Here is a 23,295-nt window from a genome sequence, read left to right as displayed (position 1 = left end):
ATGCCATTGATATTCAAAAAGGGATATTATAAAAATAACTGTTTTAACTTCTCTCTCTCTTCCATTATTATCAGTAGGGATACTATCCATGGCAGTGTCTAATTTCTTATGGATCCAAGATTATCCTTTGGTTTCAAAATCAGCAAAGTGACATCTTAATGTTACGATCCCTGGATCCTAACCTTGTAGGAAACGTAAAACCAAATTTGCTATCCGTCTCTAGCAGTGGAACAGAGTGGTGTAGTATGTATTTTATTTATTAATTTTACCTTGGCTTTATTCTTTCTCTACAGCTATATTTCCTTTACCCCACTTTCCTCAAATATTTATTTTATATTTTTATTTTATGTATATTTTTGTAAGCTAGCTGAATTTCTTTGTGGCCCAAGGGGTAGATGAGGGGTCTTTAAAAAGTTCAGGGAGTCATATTATTTTTTAATTCCATTTTTCCATGAACTTTTTGAAGTACTCATATAAATATGCTTGGAAAGAGGAGATAATTAATATTTCTTAAATATATAAACATATATATATATAGCAAATATGAAATAAAAGACTAGAAAGAAAATTCTTAACAATATATGTTTAGTCAAACTTACAATTCATTCAGTTTTTGGAGAGGTGCAAAAGGATTTTCATTTAAGTGATTAATTTTGTTTTTCCTCAGGACCCTGAAAGTAAAAAGAAAAACATATTGTAATTTCTTGAGGTAACTGATACACGAATTACTAAGGAGATTAACAGTCTGCAAAAACAAAGATAGTGAATATATGGTGCATTTTTCACATCAAAATATTTGTAGTATGATAAATTAACCAATTTAATTTTAATCTTAAATTTCCCATATTTTTTAATGATGATATTAATAAAATCTACTTCAAAATTTTAAGTGAAATAGGGAAGAACTTTTCAGGGAAAATAGTGAAATTCTCATCTTCTCAGAACACAGACTGAATATCTTGCAACCAAGAACATAAGGAGCTGTTTTAGACTCGGGTCTTCAGCCTGCATAACATGTCTGTTTAACAAAATACTCCACATGCCATTGGACTATATTCATTTAGTAGTTGATGTGATTTAGGGTAGAGTTGCTTAAAGCAGTATGTTCTAAGCTGGGCCGGTTCAGAAGAATCTCTAGTTTGGTATGTCAAATAAGAATGGAACTCTTTTTTAAAAAACATTATTTATTTTGACGCATTGTACAAGCTTTTGGGGTACAAACTGATGTTTTGATATATATATATATATATATATATATATATGTATGTTGTATAATGATTTGGTCAGGGGAGTTAATGTAACCATTACTTCATGCATTTATCATTTCTTTGTGATGAAAACATTTGAAAGCCTCTCCTTTAGTGATTATGTAACATACAACACTTAACCATTAACCTTAGTCACCCTGCTGTACAATAAAACATCAACTCTTATTCTTCCTACCTAATTGTAATCTGTGCCAGTTGGCCAACCTCTCCCTTTCCTTTTTCCCCTCCCTTCCCCAATGTTCTACTCTCTGCCTCTATAACATCGATTTTTTTTTTTGATTCCACATATGAGTGAGGTCATGTGGTATTTGTCTTTCTGTACCTGGCTTACTTCACTTAACATGATGACCTTCAAGACTATCCATGTTGTCACAAATGACAGGAATTCATTTTTTTTTTTTTATGGCTGAATAGTATTCCATTGTGTGTGTGTGTGTGTGTGTGTGTGTGTGTGTGTATATATATATATCACATTTTAAAAAATCCATTCATCCATTGTTGAATACTGTAGTGGATTGAATTATGTCTCCCTAAAACTCGCTGAAGCTTGAATTGTGTCCCCCAAGTTTTATGTATTAGAAACTTGGCCCCTACTGTGACTGTTAAGACGGTGGTAAATCCTATTACAGTAATTGAAAGGTGGAGCCTTGAAGAGGTGATTAGATTGTAGGACCGTGCAGTTGTGAATGGATTAAAAATGGTGATCAGGGGTGTGGTTCTGAGGGCCTTAAAAGAAGAAGAGAGTCTGTCTTTCTCTCTCTCTCTGCTCTATCTGCTTCCACCATCTTGCAATGTGAGAACTCTGGGTCACTGTCACCACCATCAGATGGGCTTTGGACTTCCCAGCCTTGGAAACTGTAAGCAATACATTTCATTTTCTGTATAAATTACCCAGTTCCGTGTGTTTTGTTATAAGCAACAGAAACAGACTCATACAAATACTTAGGTTGATTCCATATTTTGGCTACTGTAAATTGTGCTGCAATAAAAATGGGAGTACAGATATCTCTTTGACATACTGACTTCATTTCCTTTGGGTATATGCTGGATCAAATGGTTGTTCTATTTTTAATTTTTTGAGAAACCTCTATACTGTTTTACATAATAGCTGTACTGGTTTACTCTCCCACCAACAGTGTGCAAGTATTCCCTTTCTCTACATCCTTGCCAACACTTATTTTCTTTTCAGGCTATAACTTTTTCTGCACTGATCTCATGTATTATCAGGAAGCATTAAGGATTAACCCATAGAAAAGTTTTAAAGGGTTTCCAATTCTTTAAACATGTGTGACATTTCTCCAAGTTGACCTTGTCCTTTCCTTATCTATTTCCTCCCAGCACTCCAAATGATTACCAGCTCTCCCATTATCCCTGGACCCAAAAAAAGCACAAATGCCTGCCAAGAGGAATCTCACAAATGATTTCCTCACACAGAGGTTTTCTTAAAAATAAATGCAAATAGAATGGAAAAGAATTTCTAAGTTTTTCAGATATCTATTTGGTTGTGTCCTTTAGTTGCAATTTGGTTTCCTTTGGGCAATTAGGTATGAACTATTTTGCATGACTGATATAAAGCAATCTGAATCTGAAGATTTTGAACTCATTCAGCAGAAGAGTTCATACTTTTCAGTGGCTCAGAACCCAATCAGAATGGGGGGGGGGCATAATTGGAGAAAATATATTTTATCAGAGGGAGCTATTGTACTGCTTATACACAGGGGTCCTATGTACTCTAGGATTACGGTTTTCAAACTTTTCCTATGGTAACTCACAGTAAAAAACCTAGTTTATATTGGGACATAAAACACACACACACACACACACACACACCCACAAGACTCACTAAACAATACCTTTATTCTCTGCGTTGCACTATGATATAATCTATTTAATTTAATTCAATTCAATTTTATTTTAAAAATGCTTGTCAAGACGTACTAAATTGCTTACGCTACATTGCTTTCATTGCCTACTTGTGAGTTGCAACTCATAGCTTGAAAAATGTTCTGGAAAAATAAACTGCAAAAGGGGGAGTTGAATTTTTATGCTGAAGGAAGCCCCAGCATTCTTTACCTTCACAGAAAATGTAATGTGAATTTAAAATAGGTCAGGGAGGCATAAGAAGAAATTATGCTCAATAACATTTAATTTTGATTGAAATTAAATTTTTTCCACAATTATAAAGACAAACATTTTTTTCAGTAACAATTTGCAAAGGACAAACATTCTTATAGAAGAAGACTTCAATTTAGTGTTTCTCAAACTAAGATCTAAGGACAGATTCTTGGTGTTCTATGAGAATTACTTTCCATTAAAATGGGTCTGCATATCACTTAAGTTTGTGAAAAACAGGTCTCAGATAAAACAGTGCCATTGTGATGATTCATGTATGTTTAAATCTGTGGTTACTTTTAGTTTGAACTTCATGTACTTTAGTTTCAATAAACTTCACATTGAGAGTGAACATTTGCCATAATTACTATGGATATTTATGCTAACTTCTGTCCACATAAATGATTCATTTCGTTTGCAAGGAGATATAACATTACTTCAACAGCATAAAATACTACTTACAAAACAGTTAAATGACTGCAGGAAATGAAAGTTGAATTTCTTAAATTCTGGATATGGTTGTCTTCGAAGTCCCTGGAACATAAAAATAAAACATGACAAAGCTAAATTTTAATCACAGAAATAAATTGGTTAAGAATTATTTGCCTTCTAATAAAATATCTTTTCTTCACATACCATTTATTTCATATAGATTCTCACTTGTCACCCTTATGTAACAGCTGAAATTAAATATATATATATATAATTTACTGTTCTTTTTCTGTGTTAATAGTAAAAGTGTTTTGGGTCACATCTTTATCTTGTGCTCATATGGGCATGTATTTTATTCTTAGAAGTTAGAGAGAATGAGACTTTGCCACGATAAATACCTAATTTATTAACAGATATTTAATTGTTAACTACATTAGACATTTGTTTAGAGTTACCAATGGCATTGACCTAACTATGTTGCTACAGGCTGCATAAGATTCTATTATTGCTGCAGAAGCTGCCATCGCCAAAACAATATTTAGCTCTTACTTCTCCAGAACAAACATTCCCCCCCAAAAATTCTCAATAGCTTTTACCAATGGGAACACCTTTGTTTGCTTTATCTATTGTTGCAAAGCCAGTGAGACGGAGAACAACAGGCTGCTCTTGGCTCTGCACTCCCAATTCAGGGAGATGCATATAGATCCTCCCTGGGCTCCCTTGGCTGTGTGATGCCATGTCACCACAAGGAGTCTAGTTTGAGCATCAAAATTTATCAAAAAATTTATGTTTTATCGTCCCATTTTGATGGTTATCATTAAGTTATTCTTTGAGTGACCCTCTTCTTTTATCTTATAAGTAGAAATATGGTAGGAGTCTATAGAGCAGAGGCAAAGAGCTGAGGTTTAGGGATATACTTTCAGAAGTAAATGCTTGGCCCTTCAATCTACTCAGTCTATCCCAAAACTTAGTTACTGGTCACCATATAACATATAGCTATTCAGAAATAATTGTGACTAAAACATATGAGCAGAATTGTGATACAGTTACTAGAATCTGTAAGGAAAACATGGATAGCGTTAATAGAAGTGCCTGTATTCTGCTGATTAGGCTACATGTAGGTTAGATTGTTTGACTTTGGGCACTGCATTAAAAATAGATGTTGACAAATTAAAATATATCTGGGAAATATGGAAGACCAGAATGCAAGGGAACTGGAAATCAGGTCAATTGAAGAATAGGGTAGAAGAACAAGAACAGAGAAGAGCAAAGTTAGATATACTTAAAGTCAGGCTGCTGAATATATCAGTTTTTCTGTGTTGCATCAGATTTTGAAATTAGACTTTACTTTTGAAGGACATAAAACACTTCAGATTTAAGCACAAACTTTCTAACAATCTGGTGTCCAGAGAATAAGCTTCTTATTACTCTAGGTGTTTAGCAATATATCATATCTGAAAAATTTTGTAGACAGGATTTCTGTACTACGTGGAATATCGTATTAGAATCTTAAATCTTGATTCTAGATCACCTTTCCAAAGAAAGTTTTCTGTTATTCTATTAAATTGAAATAAGCACTTTTAATATTACTTTTTTGGCTTTAGGTTTGGCCAACGCGTTTGGCGTCTCACAATGTGTGTTGTCAATGACAGACTGTCCGTTCCCTTTCCCTGTTACTTTATTGCTAACCTGTGAATCTGCCAGTAGGTGGTGATGTTCTCTTAGGCTTCACAAAATACCCTTAATAAGGTGAGTTGATGTTCTTGTGTAGTTACTTATGTAACTTTGTTTTCTATTAAACTGGCAAAAATATTTGCTAGGACTTACTAATTCGTAAAAATTAATGAGGCACTCATGGAGGCACAAATTAGGGACATTTGATTAAATTGTTAGTTTAACTTAATTTTGAGTTTAACTTTGAGTTATAAATTTGCTTTGACATTCTTCCTAAAATTAGCAGTTTTAGTCCTTGATATGCAGGATCTGATTTTCAACATGCATATTAGCTGAGGCAAAAACCGAAAAAACAAAAACAAAAAAACCCAAAAAACGTTTCTTGCACCCTAGCTCCAAGCTCTATGGGAGCTGACAAGGTGTGTTTTTCTCACTGCATGTCTAGACAACCACTTTTCCCACTTTGTGTGTCTCTGAACCTATCCATTTTATTTTCCCTTTATATATGGCAGGACTGAATGAAAGTAAAAATTTGGGTTTTCAATCTGAAGAACAACACTACCAAAACCCCCAAACACCAGTAATCTTTCCTGTTCCCTCTCAACTTCCTATCTTATCCCCTAGTGGCATTCAAAACACACAATCTTCTAAACTTCTATATACTTCCTCCCCTACCTTTTAAAGATTTCTGGCTCCTATTTCACAGAGAAAATTGAAGTCATAAAGAAGGTAAAGCCCTTGACTTTCTGCCCAACATCTATAAACATACCTGTATATGCACCTGGTCTCCTAGTCTCAGAGGAAGAGATGGCCTTTCTCCTGCTTTAGGCTAATTTCTCCATCTGTTTTCTTGAATTCGGTTTGTGTATGTGTATGTCCTAAAATATATGGTCAGTTTTGGTGAATGTTCTTTGGGTATTTGCTTTGAAGATTATATCTATTAGGATTAGATGCAAGTACATACAAATGAGACCTAACTATAATAAATAGCATAATACACAGGTGTTTTTGGTTTTTGTTTTTCTCCCAAGAAAAGAAACCTATAGTTAGGCAGTCTAGGGCTGCAGTAGCTTTACAAAGTTGTTAGAAACCCAAGATTGTTTATTTTCACTGTTCACTTGTCCTTATCTTCATAGTACAAGATGTTGCTAAAGCTTGAGCCGTAATGTTCCATTTTTTCTGGATAAGAAAGAAAAAGAAAGCGTCTACCTCTTTCTCTTTAAGGAAATTTTCCAGAAGTTCCACACTATACTTCCTCCACCTCCTTAGTCAGAACTTAGACACATGGCTATATGTAGACGGAGGGAAGTCTGGAAATGTAGTATTTTAGCTGGGCACACTGCTGTCCCAAATAAATTAGTTCTGTTATTAAGAAGGGGCATTGCAGTGTTAAATACAGTATTTGTAGGGGATTGGTTCCAGGACTTCCCACGGATACCAAAATCTGCAGATGCTCAAGTCCCTGATATGAAATGGTGTAGTATTTGCTATGCACATCCTCTCATATGCTTTATCCATCTCTAGATTTATAATACCTAATGTAAATGCTATGTAAAGAGTTGCATTGTTTAGGAAACAAGGACAAAAAAAAAAAAGTTTGTGTATGTTCAGTACAGATGCAATTTTTTTCCTGAATATTTTGATCTGGAGTTGATTGAATCCGTGCATGTGTAGCCTATGGATATGGAGGGCTGATTGTACATTAATTAAGAATAACTTGTTAATTATATTATTTAGTTCTCTGTATCCATTTTTTGATTCTACTGCCTCTTTCATGGACTGTGAAGTAGTGAATTATTATCTTTTACTTCTTATGTATGTCTATCTGTGTTTTGTTTTGGTTACCACATGAATGGCTAAATCAAGCTAATTAACAAACCCATTGCCTCACATGCTTATTTTTTTTGTCTTGAGAACACTAAAGAATCTACCCTCTTAGCAAATTTCAAGTACATTGTTATCAATGATAGGTACCCTGCTGTTGACAGATCTTCTGAACACATTCCTCCTGTCTAACAGAAATTTTGTGTCCTTTGACCAACATCTCCCCAATCCACCCCTACCCCTTTGTCACCAAGCCCAACTCTGGCAACCGCCATTCTACACCCTGTCTTTATGAGTTTGATTGTTCTAGATTTCACCTATAAGTGAGATCATGCAATACTTGTCTTTATGTGCCTGACTTATTTTATTAGTATAATGTCCTGCAGATTTATCTATATTGTCACAAATGACAGGATTTTCTTCTTTTTAAAGGCTGAATAGTGTTCTATGGTGTATATAGACTACATTTTCTTTATGAATTCACTGTTGATGGACATGGGTTAATTTCATGTCTTGGCTATTGTGGATAATGCTGCAGTGAACTTGGGAGTGCAAATATCTCTTTGACATACTGATTTCATTTCCTTTGGATATATATCCTGAAGTGGAATTGCTGGATCATATGGTAGTTCTATTTTCAATTTTTTGAGAAAGCTCCACACTTTTCTCCATAATAGGTATACATATACAATTTACATTCCCACCAAGAGTGTGCAAGGAAGGGTCCCCTTTTCTCCACATCCTCGCCAAAATTTATCTCTTGGTCTTTTTTTATTTTTTATACTAGCCAATCTAACAGGTGTGTAGTGATAGATATCTAATTGTGGTTTTAATTTGCATTTCTCTGATAATTAGTGATATAGAACATTTTTCCATGTACCTGTTGGCCATTTGTATGTCTTCTTTTGAGAAGTGTCTTTTCAGGTTCTTTGCCCAGTCTCTTTTCTTTTTAATAGGTGAGTTTAGCCCACTTACATTTTTTGAAATGACTAATATAGTTAGACTTAGTCTGCTATTTAAAAATATTATTATATAATTTCATAGGTTTAAAAATCTTTCACCAAATTGTTTCAAAAAATTTTTATATCTTCCAATATTTGGAAAGGTTTGCATATTCTATTTGTCAACTTTATAATTATAACTTTACCCTATGCACTGTATCTTCTTTTTCTTTTGAAAATACTGTTTAAATTTTAACCAAAGAAATGATGAATTTAGTATATATATTGTTTTCTTTTCTGCTCCTCTCTCTTTCACCATATGATTTTGGTCAATTATATGCTTTTTATTAGTGTTTGCCTTAGGAAAATCAAATTATCTATCTGTCAATCTATCATCCATCTACAGATATGTCAGTTTTAAATGACATCCCTTGACTGCTAGCTATTTCACTGTATTTTGATATTGCTTACTTATTTAGGATTATTATGTCTTCTTGCCCAATTGACCCCTTTATCATTGTGTGACATCCCTTTTTATCCCCAGTGATAGTCCTTGTTCTGAAATATGTTTTCCAATATTAGCCCCTCTAGCTTTTTTTTTTTTTTAAATTAAGGTTGCATTTCTTATCCTTGTTCTACAGTATGTAATAATACAGCTTTGGATTCTCTGTTATGTCTTTATTTTAGTCTCTTTTTTCTTTTTGTTTCAATTTGAAAGTTTTCTATTGACCTATTCAAGGTCATTATTTCTTTCCTCAGCTGTTCAGTCTGCTGCTAAGCCTGTAGAAATATTTTTAGATTCTCTTTTAAAGTTTCCATTTCTTTGCTGACATTTTCCATATGTTCCATATGCATATTGTTTACCTTTTCCACTCTTTCATTTAACTTATTAATTCATAAGTATTTTCATGTTCCTATTTGGAAGTTATAATATCTGAGTTATTGCTGGGTCTGGTTCTGTTGATTGCTTTATAATTTGACATTGGACTATTTGTTTGCTTTTTTGAGGAATGGGGCTTTCTAAGTATTGCTATCGCCCTATATCCAGAAGCTGAACTCTCGTAAGAGTTTCCTGCCCTGACCCAGGTGGGCATTACCCTCTGCTTCGTATCAGTGCAGAATCCTGGGCTGGAAAGGCTTTTCTGCCCCTAGCCTGGGGTAGAAGGCTTTAATTTTTACCTCTTCTGTGGAAGCACTGGACCTTTGTCTGGTCCTGGGTGCAAGAGGATTTCCTGTCCCTCTATCAGTGGCTTAAAGCTTTTACTTCCTAAGAGGAAAGAGTCCAGGGAAGAAGGTAGGGTTTTTTGTTTGCTACCAAGGAGGACTCTCTCTGGTTTCCTTATTTACTCCTAGTTTTTCTTGTGAGCTGGTAGAGGTCAGTGAGAAAGAGACTGTGAGAGATAGCTGACTCTTTCTGAGTGTGAGGTTTCCAGTTATTCTGAAGTGTTACACCAGCTCACACTTAATCATTTAAGTTTAGTAAAATTTTAGCAGTTTTCTTTGTACCTGCTCTTACGACAGCCAACTCTTCACCCTGTGCTTTGCCAAAGGTGAAACAGTATATATGTCCCATCTCCCCTTGTCACTCTTTAGAATCTGTTTACTTGGTTGCCTTATCACTGTGCTTGCTGATGGGCTCCAGAAAATTATGACTTTATCGATTATAAAGCTCTTTCTCATTGGTAGAGAAGAAACAATGTTGTCTTGTGGTTTTATGTATCCTAAGCAAAACGTTGTTGGAATAGAATTGTAATATATGTTCTCTCCTGTGTCTTTTTCTCTATGATTCATATTATGTTCTTAAAGTTGAGCCATGTTGATGGAAGTAGTACTAGTCCATTCATTTTTACTGCACTGCGTGTGTGTATGTGTATGAATCTATCACATTTTATTTTTCCATCCTTTTGTGTCTTATAAGACAGAAAAAAGTAGAATGTATCCCCACTGTCCTCTATGTTTTCAACTTCTCCATATTGGCTTCTTTCAGCCATTAAATACATTTGTTTAGTTTCATCTCAAAATAAAAATTTACCCTCTTGGCCTTTGGCTATTGCCCTGTCAGTTCAAATGCTTATTTGTTAGTTACATTTCTTTCTTTTTGAATTTTCCAACTTTTATAGTGGTGCTTACAGTTTTTTTTTTCTTATTTATTTATTTATTCCTTTATTTTTATTGAGACATGATTGTACATATCTGTGGGGTATGGCATTGAATATCAATACCTGTGTGCAGTACAGTTTTGTTATTGCTTTGAAAGAATTATGTTAAAGGTTTTAATGTATTGTCTGTTATATATCTTGTAAGCACAATTTCCTGGGTTGTCATATGTCTTTTTATTTTACGTGCATTTTCTCCTAAATCAGATTAAAAATTTTTTTGGCCAACAAATATGTCAGATTTTCTAGTTCATACTTTGCTGAATGAAAGTTTTTGTGCAAGGTAAAATATTGTAGTTTTAAAAGAGATGAATACTTACAAAGCAAAACATTATTGCTAGTATTAAAGGGATAATATTCACTGTCAGGAATGCATCTGGAATGAGTTGCTTTGAATAGCTAAAATGTACAGATGATAACTTTAGTAGTAATTTTTTTTATAAGTGCATCTCTTTAGTAATTTGATTGTTTTGATTTTTATCTAAAGAGTATTATAAATTTTGCTGCCTTTTTAAAAGCAAAGAAAAGGTTTGTTATGCTACATACATAATACCTCTCACATTTGCTTCTTTTCTCAAGGCACAGATTTTTATTTGTTAACTTACTTAGGTGTGCATTGATTAATTGTGCCTCATTGCTAAATTCAGATTACTGAGCATGTAATAGCTGTTAATTTATTCATTTGAATCCAAATTCAATTGCAATGAAGGGTATTGAACTTGCCCTTTCCTTTTTGACTTTAGCTTGTCATCAACATACAGTACAGTACTGTACTGTCACACCAAGATGACTTCTGGACTTAGTAATAATTTTCAGGATGTTTGTTTTTCCCTAAGGGGTTCCAAATTTGTATATTTTGAATTACCATTTTTGGGTTTTATGGCATTTTTCTCTTGTGCTTTATTATCTAGTTGTCACTTCTCACTACAATCAATGTTTCTGATTCTAACTTTTCCCCTTCCTTTTAATCTGATACTTCAAATCTGTGAACCAAAAAATCAAACAGCCAAATTTCGAGAATTTCCTACAAAATAAGAGACAGAGGGAGTTTTCATATGATACTGTATATGCAGTTTTATTGATTGAACTTTTAAATAGTTATTTTGGTTATTTACTTTTTAGCTGCATTCTAAATAGGCAAATTTACTGGATAATTGAGTTCTAAATAGTAGAGTGATAGTTATTACTACAAGCAAAGTTACTAGGTAGAAAATTCCATGGATAGAACATTTTATATTGTAACCAGCCTTTAAATATAAATGCTAAATATCATATTTTCATTATTCAGAACTTAAGAGTGAAACTAAAATGACTCTTTGCACCAAATTAATAGGTGAGTAGATTGTCAGGAGAAAGGGGAAATATTATACAGATACCATGACATTCATTTTGTTTTCTCTTCTCCTGGATCCTAAATATTTTTTTGAGATGTTTTATTTTAGTGAGAATTTAGAGAAGTTAGTTTAGATAATTGGGGTGTTAATAAAAAAAAATGCTAAAGTAATTTGAGGAAATATGATATGATTCTAACAACCTATCCTTTTAAAAAAATATCCAAAATGCATTAGGCAAAATCAGAAAATTTAGCTGACTTCTTTAAAAAAAGGTAAAATAACTTACAGCCAAAGTAGTTCTGGCATGTACTGACAAAAAGGTTTATCAGGCAGATGGGTGAGGACATTATTCAGCAGCACTCTGAAAAAGAAAAGAAACTAAAGAAGTCACTTTTTTTTGGTTTTTGTCTCATCTTAAGTCAAACATGGTGTTATCATTATTCTTATGAAAGCATAAAAATCTACTAAATTATCTGTCTTTCCTCTCTAATTTTTTCTCTGTTAGTTCTGTTATATTTAAGTGTCTGATAGTAATAAAATTTCAACAAATAGTAGTTATCATATGGAGGAAACAGAGCTGTTAGTAATGGGAAAAAAAATCCTGTGCCATTCTACAGTGGGTAATGAAAGGGAGGTGATTTTAAAATAATGCTTCTTTTTTTTTCACTTTACCAAGAGAAACATAGGGCAGTAATGTTGTGCTTAAGAACATTTCAAGTAAATGTGACAGTGAGGCTGTATTCAGTTTGATGGGCTAACATTCTAGAAGACAGAAAAACTTATAAAATTGTTCGATCTACAAATAGTCTTATAAAATATGATTAAGAGAGAATTTTTAGTTGCAAATGCCTTTTTAAGGTTTTAGCAATTCCAGGTTTAATGATAATAAACTTAAACCATTAATTTTTATTCATGTTTTTTCCTTTAATTTAGTACTTACAAGAGAATAAGAGAATTTAGTCCATAAAACGTTACTGGGAAAATTCGACTGAGGTGATTATCTTCAATTACCCTGCCAACCAGGAGAAAAAATTGATTAATTTACATATTTTTAGAACATAAAACTAACACTATAAAATGCCACATAAATTACACATACAGCCATTTTAGTCTGTGGAGATCTTCAAAAACACCCGGCTTCAGGAAGGTTATTCTGTTATGACTGAGATACCTGGAAAAAGTGAAATGACTAAAATAAATTTGTACTTTTTTGGTGTTTACAATAAGGAAAGTAAAAACAATAATCGTCTATCTTAAATTTTCTTACATAAATTCTCATCATGCCACTTCCCTGCCTTTGAATCTCTAAGAGTTCCTATCACTTACCTTATCATCTCCAGCTTTTAATTTCCCTATACTCAATCAATCAATCAATCTATTCATCCATCTATTCATTTATTCATCAAACTTTTTGAGTACCTACTCTATGGCATTGTGCTAAGTACGTCACACCTTCCTTTGAAGGGCTTTGAGTCTGGAGTGGAGACAGCAGGTGAACAGGTTATTAGGCAGCATGCAGAAAACAGAGGGAAGTGTATAATGTAGGGTTTCCCTGACATTGCAGAGGAGAAAGCACCTGACTTTGCTAGGGATGGTGATGGCAGATCATGGAGTAATGAGGAGAACAGGAAGGATTTATTAAAGGAGGCACAATTGAGAAGAGTCTTGGATGACGACATGGCATTCACAAAGCAAGGAATGGTCAGAGTTATCCTAGGCAGAGGAAAGAACTTAGGCAGAAGTGAGAGGTATGAGAGAGAGTAACAAGTTAGGGGATCACCAGGTAATTCAGTGGTGCCTTCCCATGAAGGGGCTATGAGGAGAGGCAGGAGATGAACCTAAGAGGCAGGCCAGGCCCTGTTCTGGAAAAAAGGACATTGCATGCCTTGCTAAAGAGTTTGACCTACTTTGGGAAGTTCGAACATTTTCACAATGTTAATTCTTCCAATCCAGGAGCAATGAACATCTTTCCATCTTTTTGTGCCCTCTATAATTTCTTTCAACAGTGATTTGTAGTTTTCCTTGTAGATTTCTTTCACCTCTTTGGTTAAGTTGATTCTTAGGTTTTTTTATGACTATTGTAAATGGGCTTGCTTCCTTGCTTTCTTTTTCTGCTATTTTGTTGTTGGAGTATAAAAATGCTATGATTTTTGTGTGTTGATTTTGTATCCTGCAAGGATCCTAAAGTCGTTTATCAACTCCAAGAGTATTTTGGTAGAGATTTTGGGCTGTTCTGTATATAGGATCATGTCATCTGCAAACAGGGACACTTTGACTTCATCTTTTCCAATCTGGATGCCCTTTATTTCTTTGTCTTGCCTGATTGCTTTGGCTAGTACTTCCAGTACTATGTTGCATAGGAGTGGTGAAAGTGGGCATCCTGTCTTGTTCCCGTTCTCAAGGGAAAAGCTTTCAACTTTTCCCTGTTAGTTGGTACAGCCATTATGAAAAATGGTATGAAGATTCCTTAAACAACTTTGGATAGAACTGCCATATGATCCAGCAATTCCACTGCTGGATATATACCCAAAGGAATGGAAAGCATCGTGTCAAAGAGATACTTGCACCCTCATGTTTATTGCCACTCTATTTACAATAGCCAAGAGTTGAAACCAACCTAAATGTCCATCATCAGATGACTGGATAAGGAAAATGTGCTATATATACACATGGAATATTACTCAGCTATAAGAAAGAATGAAATATTTCCATTTGCAGCAACATGGATGAACTTAGAGAAAATCATATCAAGTGAAATAAGCCAGGCATAGAAAGAGAGATACAGCATGTTCTCACTCATAAGTGGGAGCTAAATAATAAATATCTAAATAAAAGGAAGAATGATACAACATTCACAATAATACATTGAACTTTCAAAAGGACAACGGAGCAGGGGATGGGGGAGAGGAATGGGTAAAGGGCCATGAATAGCAATGACAGTATATATTATTGAATATAATAATTATTCTGATGTGAGCATCACATATTGCACACAAGTATTGATGTGCTACTCTGTACCCCACAGATACGTACAATCAACTTTGTTACAATAAAAAAAAAAGAGTTCGACCCATCCTTACCTACCTAGTTTTACTTCCGACTTTGTTGCAAAGTGAACTAACTCTCTGTTTCATTGTATCAATCTCCACTTGCCATGTTCATTCTTATCTCCATCTCTTGAGTGTAGTGATTGACTCACTACATCTACTATCAAAGAATTTGATTTCTGACTCTTCTACTTGTTAATAGTGTGACCTTGAGCAAGCAATTAATTCCTGTAAGCCTTAGCTTCCCCAACTCTCAAATGAAGATAATATCAGTACCTACTTCATATGGATGTTGTAACATTTGAGGCAATGCATACTATAAGCACTCAATATGTATTATTTATTATAACAATGTTTCTGCTTATGCCTCCCACTCCAATATTTTCCCTCTTTTTTCCCTCTCTGCCTATGATTCATATGCAAATACTAGTTCGAATTTCACTTCCACTGAAACATGGACCACACTGATTTCTCTCTTTTCTCCACTTGTACATATCTTAGAGTCCATATCCTATAAAATTTCTCCTGCCAGGAATCTGCCCTCCCTCACCAGGTTCAACTTTTGCTTAGGGGTAGTGAGGGATGACACCCCATGTTAGAGCCACTTCCTTCCCTCTTTTGCAAACCTGGAGACCAGTTGGGCACAGGAGGGGATAAGAAACAACCTTAATATTTCCACTGAACATCTCAGGGGGTTCTTATATAAGCCAACACAAATCCATCAGGTAAAAGGCATTTGGTACACCCTTACACTGTATGGGTGGCTGTTTAACCCAGTCTTCATTTTTCAGAGCCATTCTTCACTGCCCTGGTTCCTTTCCGTGAACCATAATAGCAGTTTTGGTCTGAGCAACACAGGTTCAGGACTTAAGTACTTTTTTTGTTGTTCTCTAATTGTTGTGTGTATGTTGTCATTGCTTTCCATCTTAGACCATAACGTTCTAGAGAACAAGAGGCACACCTCTCCCCAGAGATAGCTCGGTGCTCCACCTGAAACACTATGGTATAAGCTGCTTAAAGGTGGCATGTCTGATTTATCTTTTTGTGCCCTCATGGGGTCTACCTGGAGAACCTGCATGCTCTAAGGGTTAAGGAATACTTAGGATGAATGAAGAGCAGGTATCTAATGCTTTGTTGTGAAAAGCTAGAAGTATGTGGCATATTTAACACTCAAACAATATTCTAGTGCTATGGAGAAACCATGAAAAGAGAAGGACACTTTTAAATTTCCTCTCTAGTTCTGTACTACCCTTCAAGAGCTTGCTCCACATCCAGTGAACATTAGACCAAGCATGCTGTTTAGTAAGTATTGAATAGATTCATGGACAGAAGTAGGGCTGGTCAGTCAGCTCAGTTGTTTAGAGTGTGGTGGTGATAACACCAAGGTCCAGGGTTTAATCCCTGTACTGGCCAGCTGCCAAAACAAACAAACAAAAAGAATGACCCCAGTATTGATTTCGGGTACTTTGCTAAGACTCACAAGAAAGCAGGGATGGGGTTGAAGGGAAGAGGACATGGTTAAAGTGATTACTATTAAGGCTTTGAGTCTCCTGTGGTCTTCTTCCATTTTACTAGTAAATTATTAGGTGTTTTTTTTTTTTTTGACTCAGTCCCAAACTCTGATACCACAAGGTAGAAATCTGACGGGAAGGAGTTTCTCAGGTTAAGATAGAGAATGGATTAGGATAGAAGACAAAGGGACAAAAATGGAAACACAGGGAGTTATTTATAAGATTTTTGGTTATATTTCCTTTCAGTTACTTCTAGGAGCTTGGTAGAACTCAATAAAATGAAACTTTCAGAAAGCCTATTTAATGATTTGTAATAATAATATGCTTATAATAATAATAATAATAATAATAATAATAATAATAATAATAATAATAATAATAATAATAATAAAGAAACAGAAAAAAGACCACAGGTGCTTTTACAAAAGAAAAAAAAAAAGACTCATTCACTACAATTTAAATATATAAGAAGAATTTATATGACATTTCAGCATCCTGCTCATTTATAATTTTTTACACTGCTTTGGTTTTGGTAGCTTCATATATTGTGATAATCAGAATGCGCAAATATATTGCTACACACTGTAAACTTGGGTGATATCCATGCCACACACACACAAAAGCTTAGCTTTTAATCATGAGATACTACTTCACCTCAGTAGGATAGTTATTGTCAAAACAAACGAACAAACAAACCCCAAAGCAGAAAATAGCAAGTGTTGGTGAGGACGTGGAGAAACTGAAACCCTCATGCGTGCTGCTGGGAAGTAAAGTGGTGCACCTGCTGTGGGAAACAATAAGGCGGTTCCTCAAAAAAATCAAACATAGAATTACCACATGATCCAGCAATTCCACCTCTGGATATAAACCCAAAAGAATTGAAAGCAGAGAATCGAACAGGTATGTTTTGCACTACCGTGTTCATAGCAGCATCATTCATGATAGCCAAAAAAGTGGAAACATCCTAAATGTCCTTCAGCAGATGAGTGGATAAACAAAATGTGGTATACACATACAGTGGTATATTAGTCAGCCTTAAAAAGGAGGGAATTCTGACACATGCTACAACATGGATGACCACTGAAGACATCACGCTAAGTGAAATAAGCCAGACACAAAAGAACAAGTATTTTATGATTCCGCTTATAAGAGGTACTGAGAGTAGTCAATTCACAGAAACAGAAAGTAGAATGGTGGTTTCCAGGGACTGGGGAGAGAAGGAAATGGGGGGTTATCGTTTAACAGGTATGGGTTTCAACTGCAGAAGATGAAAAAGTTCTGAAGGTAATTGGTGCTGATGGTTACACAACAAGGTGAATGTGCACTTAAAGCCACTGAACTGCACCCTGAGAAATGGTTAAAATGGCAAATCTTATGTTATGTACATTTTACCACAATAAAAAAGAATAAAAAGAATTTTAACCTTATAGTCCTCATAAAAGCAGTATTAGTGAAAAAAGAATAACAATAACTGGGGAAGTCTTTGGGTTTTTCCTTTTTCATAAATATTATCATCAGGCTTTCTTACATTGTGTAAGTTCACTCAGATGTCACTCCTGTCACCATGGCTAATGTACATTGGGTTCTTACTATATGCCAGGCGCAGTGTACCTAATACTTCCCATGGGTTTTCTCATAGGTTCCTTACCACAACCCTGAAGTAGGTACTATCATAATTTGTATTTTGCAGTAGAGCAAACTGATGGTTAGAGAAGAAAATAAATTGCTCAAGATCACACACCTAAGTGAGGGATGAAATCAAGACTCAGACTGAAGCCTGTCTAACTCAAAATCCCACGCTGTAAGCCACAACGTTATACGGTCCCTTCAGCACTGTTTGCCCCTCTGCTTGGTACTGTCATGGGCAGGAGGCCTGGTCTGGATTGGAATGGGTCAGGCTGACAGATCACCATGGAGTGAGCAAATAAATGGGCACTAGTACTTACAGTTTAGTGAGGCTGTGCAGTCCTCTGAAAGCAGAGATAGATATGGATCTAATCTTATTGTTTTGCAGGAAACTGTGAAAATGATTATTAAAAAGGAAAACAAAGTCAAACAGTGTGAGTTTTGCGAGGTGAAGAGTTCTGTGGGTGGAAGGTGGTGATGGCAGCACAGCAAAGTGAATGTAACTAATTCTTCTGAATATACACTTAAAAATAGGTAAGATGATAAATTTTACATTGTGCATTTTACCACAACTAAAAACATGTAAAAATTGAAAAAAAGCTAAACATAAAGAAAGAATATAGTGAAGCTAGATATTATGTCATTCTTTTACTACTAAAGTTCATGTATGATTAGGCTAGTTTTACTTAGAAACTTTAGTTATAAAGAGGAACAGATAATAACTAAAATTTACTATTTGCATTTTCTAGAAATAAAACTTTAGTGCATAGTATAGCATTCACTAATCATGCCTAGAAGCCAGAATTTTTATCATTTTCTGCTATAATTCTTCAAATTTATATGTTCTCAAATTTGTATGTTACAAGTAAATAACATCTTTAATGCTCCAAGCCATAGTCCCTGTTAAGCACAAATCTGCCAAGCAAGTCAAACTTAATTTTATTTTGACATCCCAAGCCATATTTCAAAAAGTGTTTGAGGCAACTTATAAGAAGTATAAATGGCAAAAGAGAAAAATATAAACAAAAAGAATCAGGCTTAGAAGAATATAAATTAGACTGGAATGCCAAGATAAGAATGCAGGCTTACATAGTTAACTAAAGTAATACCAGAAATTTGACCTTGAGTTAACTGAAGGTCAAAGGGAATAGGGACCAGAGTTCAAGGTACTGTACCACATGCACCCCATATATAGCTTTTCACTTCTTCGTGTACTTGCTCCAGGTTGCGGGGAATGATACAGTAAGGGTACCAAGCCTGTCTTACTGTTCTGAGTGCAGGTCACCACTGTTCATTAGAGTGTCCTAAAGTTTATATACAATTTGTTATAAATTTTAGGAGCAATAAGGGAGAAATCAATATGAATGAATTTTCAGTTAATTAGAAATCTTGGCTAAAAGAGATTCCATATTTCTTCAACATGCAAGAAAACCTAACTTTGAATGTAAAATGTTATGAAACTTATTTTGCACCTGATAATTTCACATGACATGCTGTGGGCCAGATCACATAATGCATCTTTCTCATGAATATACAGAAAGACTTTAACATGTATGTATTTGTTTGTTTCTAACTGTTGTGAAGACCTACTAAGCAACAGACTGCATTACCTGGAGGTTGAGGCAAGGTATACCTTTAATAACCAATTAGACATTTTTTTGTAATCAGGCTATTTTAATCATTTTGTTACTTGGAACAAATTGGCTGTTCGAAAATTAGTTCAATATTTATTGTCCAAAAATGCTAAACTGCTGTGTTATATAAACCTGATTTTTGATATTTAGATTTACAGTCTAACTCTGTTTAAACATGTGATCATAAGGTGGTGCTATAAGATCAGAAAAATTCTTCACAATACAGAAATCAGAAAATAAAATAAGGAAGTATCCTCTTGAAGTTTTTGTATCAGGCCTAATTTTGGAAAGTTCTTCTCTGCTGATTGATAAATATTCAGAATGAAGTTCTGAAAAGTTATTTTCATTAGAATTTTAATTTTCAAATATGAAATATATTTGCCTGCAGATTATCTGGGTTTTCAGAACATTTCATTAAATGAAGTGGGTTAATTTTTCACCTGCTTCTGCTCTATTTCCATTTATTACCCTAAAAAAAGTGTAGATATGTATGTATGTGCCAGATTTCTCTACTGTCAAACCGAAACTAAAACCAATACTGGTATGAAAATGAAACGAGGAATTCTGAGATGTTTTCTAGATAGTGTGATTATGGCACAGAGTATCTAAACCCAACAATTCAAATATATGACAATACGATTTAGTCACGAAGTTGACCTAAACAACAGGTAAACCTCAGCTAGGCCACTGTGGATTTTGAGAGTACGTACATGACCCTAAACTGATGAGAAGCTAGCATGTCAGATACCGCTCGAAGCCAAAATAAAACTCAACCTACAAGGCAGATGTGAAAATGGAATCAGGTCCCCAAAACAACATGCTCAGAGGTTTCAAACGACAAAGACTTGCTACCTTATGTAGAGACTGAATTTACAAACATTTGCAAGATAATTATTCTCTATCCAATCTTGATGGCAGATATGGCAAAAGATCATTACATCTTTCTCTAAGATGGGCATCGAGGTGATATGTGATAGAATAATGCAGAGAGTAAAAGATCCTGAGTATTTCCATTTTGGGAGAGTGTGGTAGGAGAATTCACAGCACACATGCTCCAGTTTCTTTGGGGACAGGTATCTGTGATTTTTCTAGAATGGCTTCTAGAACTACTCAGAAAAAAATTTTACCTGGAAGTCTCCAGCTAACAGCTAAATAATTGTCTAAAGAGGGGTTAGACTTAAGCAAAGGTATAGAGTTAGTCTCCACAGAAGTGGGAAGAAACAGATATGCCAAAAAAAAAAATGCTAGTTAATTTTAATATCAGGAATTAAATTTTTTCTTACAGCTTCTGAAGATCATGGTACTTTTTAAAGCCATCAGGAGGAAGTTTTCTTATTAAGTTCCACTGAAGTGACCTGAAATAAATGTAAATTTTGTTTATTAAAGTTTTTTTCCTTTACTTTTAAACTACAGCAATATGGATGATTATAAACTATATTTACTTTTGTAGTAGCTTTCAGGAAACATTTTACTTCATGACACCACTCTCATACTCATAGAATATTTAAACTAGGTCTAACTTGATTTTGTATTATTAAAGATACTAATGTTTTCTTAAACTTAGTTTACAACATTGTAATTCTGACAAAAATCTTAAAAAATAATAAAACTGGGAGAAATTGATTTTCAGTTATGTTCTTTTCTCTTTTTATTTAACAAACATTAGAATGCATCTCAGTTTTTGAGTGACAATAAAAATACAAGGGACTTCAAAAGGTTGGTGGAAAAATAAAATGAAAAGGTATATTAATCTTTCCGTGAACCTTTTGAAGACCCCTTCATAGTGTTTTCTGCTTAAAACACACTCAAGAACTTGAATAGCTTTATATTCCTCAGTTTTTCATTGCTCAATTCCACCACCTTAAAATTAGCTATGAAAGACTCTGCTAATTTGTACGTAAAGCTGAATCATCTTTATTCAATAAGTGATACCGTTTCAATTTCCAATAAGTTGCATAGAAAGATTTTCTCTTGTATCACAGTTTTATAAGCAGTTTGACAGAGACCAGATCCACATAACTGTGCTTGTATTGGAAAGGTTCCAAACCTTTAATTTTCTTAGAAAAAGAATGTAGTGCAGTAGAAAAAAAATAAACAATCAAAAAACCAGAACCAATGTAGCTGGGGGTCCCTTGCTTGAGCCACATATAACTTTTCCAAGTTAGTATCTTTAACTATGCAAGGAGGGATTTGGACTAGATGATTTCTAATAATATGATGCTATTATTGGTACTGTCATTATATAGTATGAAAGAGCAGATACTTCTTGATAAATGAGCAATTGTCTGGAAGTTAACTCAGGTTAAGAGTCATACAATAGCACTAACAATGCTTAGGTTTGGAACCAGTGTTGCTTAAACTTGGTAGCAAATCCTTCTTAAAGAAATATAGTTTTTCAGAGTCCCCTAAACATATTTTTTGAAACTCATTTGAGAAAAACTGTTCTAGAGTCTAGAAAACCGTGCATTCTTAATGGGTGGGGGTGGAGGAGAAGGTGAGAATTGGTTCTTAGAGAGTGAAAAAAACCTTACTATTTAATGTATAAAGCACAGACATACAGTGTATGAGTAGAATTACAATTTTATAGGTGGGAACAAATAGGAAACAATGTCCAAAAAGTCTTTTGGGGGGAGTGAGGCAATAACGAAAAGAAAAAGTAAAAATATACTGCTCTAGACTATACATACCCGTCACTTAATGATTTTTTAAATGAATGAATGCCAAAGGTAACCCTCTCTTGAAATAACACTCAGCTGCTGGGCTGTCATCAAACGTTCTTTCCTTCTTTATAGTAGCTAATCGAGAATCCCTTTTCTGCTACTGATTCTCATTTGGCTTAGACCCCATATTCGGCTTTATATTCTGTTTAAATGTTTGTATTGTGTAAATTGCTACATATTTGGGTTTGATTTAAGGATATAGATGAAAGTTTAGTGTGTTCTTAAAAATGTGTTCATTCATTCATTTTCTCAACAAACGTGTTGCATGCCTACCATTCGCACTTTGAAAAAAAGACGTCTCAGCCCTTAAGCTTATATTGTATTTGGATGACAAATAACATACTTTACCTATACATAGAGACTTTTCTTTGGATTAATAACTTCAGTTGTATAGCCCAGAGCTAAAAAGGCAATTAGCTTGTTTTATCTGTATTGTATTTATTTACGTATAAATTAATTTCAAAAACATTTATTTAGGGATTATTATACTCTGTTAGGAATTCTGGAGGATATACAGGAAAAGCATGGTGTAGGCCCTTATGGAGTTGATGGGATTCCCTTTTTTAAGGTAGACAAGATTAGGACCCCAATTACTCTAGTACAAGGAAGAATGTTTAATATACTTAAATGAGGCACAAATGAGGTTCTATGACAGAACACAAGAGGAAGAGATTGATTGCTCTTAAGTGGGGAGGGTTACTATAGAGGGAAAAGGAGGCTCATTTAAGGACTCCTAAGTAATATTTCTTAGGAAGTTGGGTTCTTATTAATAGTGCCTAAGATTTATAGTCTACTTCTTTCTGAATGACATCAACATTATTTTACAAATAATATTCTCTATATTTTCATAATATTGTATTGAAATGGAAAGAGGTAGATGTTAATACTCTCAATGAATAGGACAAACCTAAATACTTTTATTTTTGTTTTGTTTTTTTGACCGGTAAGGGGATCACAAACCTCCGCACGATGTGGTCTGCACCACGCTCAGCCAGTGAGCACACCGGCCATCCCTA

General features: G+C 34.5%; 1 protein-coding gene across 3 annotated transcripts in view; it reads right to left on the bottom strand.

Moving 5' to 3' along the window:
• RXFP1 (relaxin family peptide receptor 1) overlaps positions 1-23,295 on the bottom strand; it is a 77,269-nt gene that overhangs the window by 23,214 nt on the left and 30,760 nt on the right. For all 3 annotated transcript variants that reach the window (XM_063108261.1, XM_063108262.1, XM_063108264.1), the window contains exons 4-10: positions 20,843-20,914; positions 18,246-18,317; positions 12,841-12,912; positions 12,682-12,753; positions 12,028-12,102; positions 3,843-3,914; positions 600-671 (exon numbers count right to left, since the gene is read on the bottom strand). In XM_063108261.1, the coding sequence (XP_062964331.1) occupies positions 600-671; positions 3,843-3,914; positions 12,028-12,102; positions 12,682-12,753; positions 12,841-12,912; positions 18,246-18,317; positions 20,843-20,914 (507 nt within the window). The remainder of the gene's footprint in view (positions 1-599; positions 672-3,842; positions 3,915-12,027; positions 12,103-12,681; positions 12,754-12,840; positions 12,913-18,245; positions 18,318-20,842; positions 20,915-23,295) is intronic.

Source organism: Cynocephalus volans, chromosome 9 (genome assembly GCF_027409185.1).
Source record: "Cynocephalus volans isolate mCynVol1 chromosome 9, mCynVol1.pri, whole genome shotgun sequence".
Taxonomy (NCBI): Eukaryota; Metazoa; Chordata; class Mammalia; order Dermoptera; family Cynocephalidae; genus Cynocephalus; species Cynocephalus volans.
This window is presented reverse-complemented; position numbering and strand designations above follow the sequence as displayed.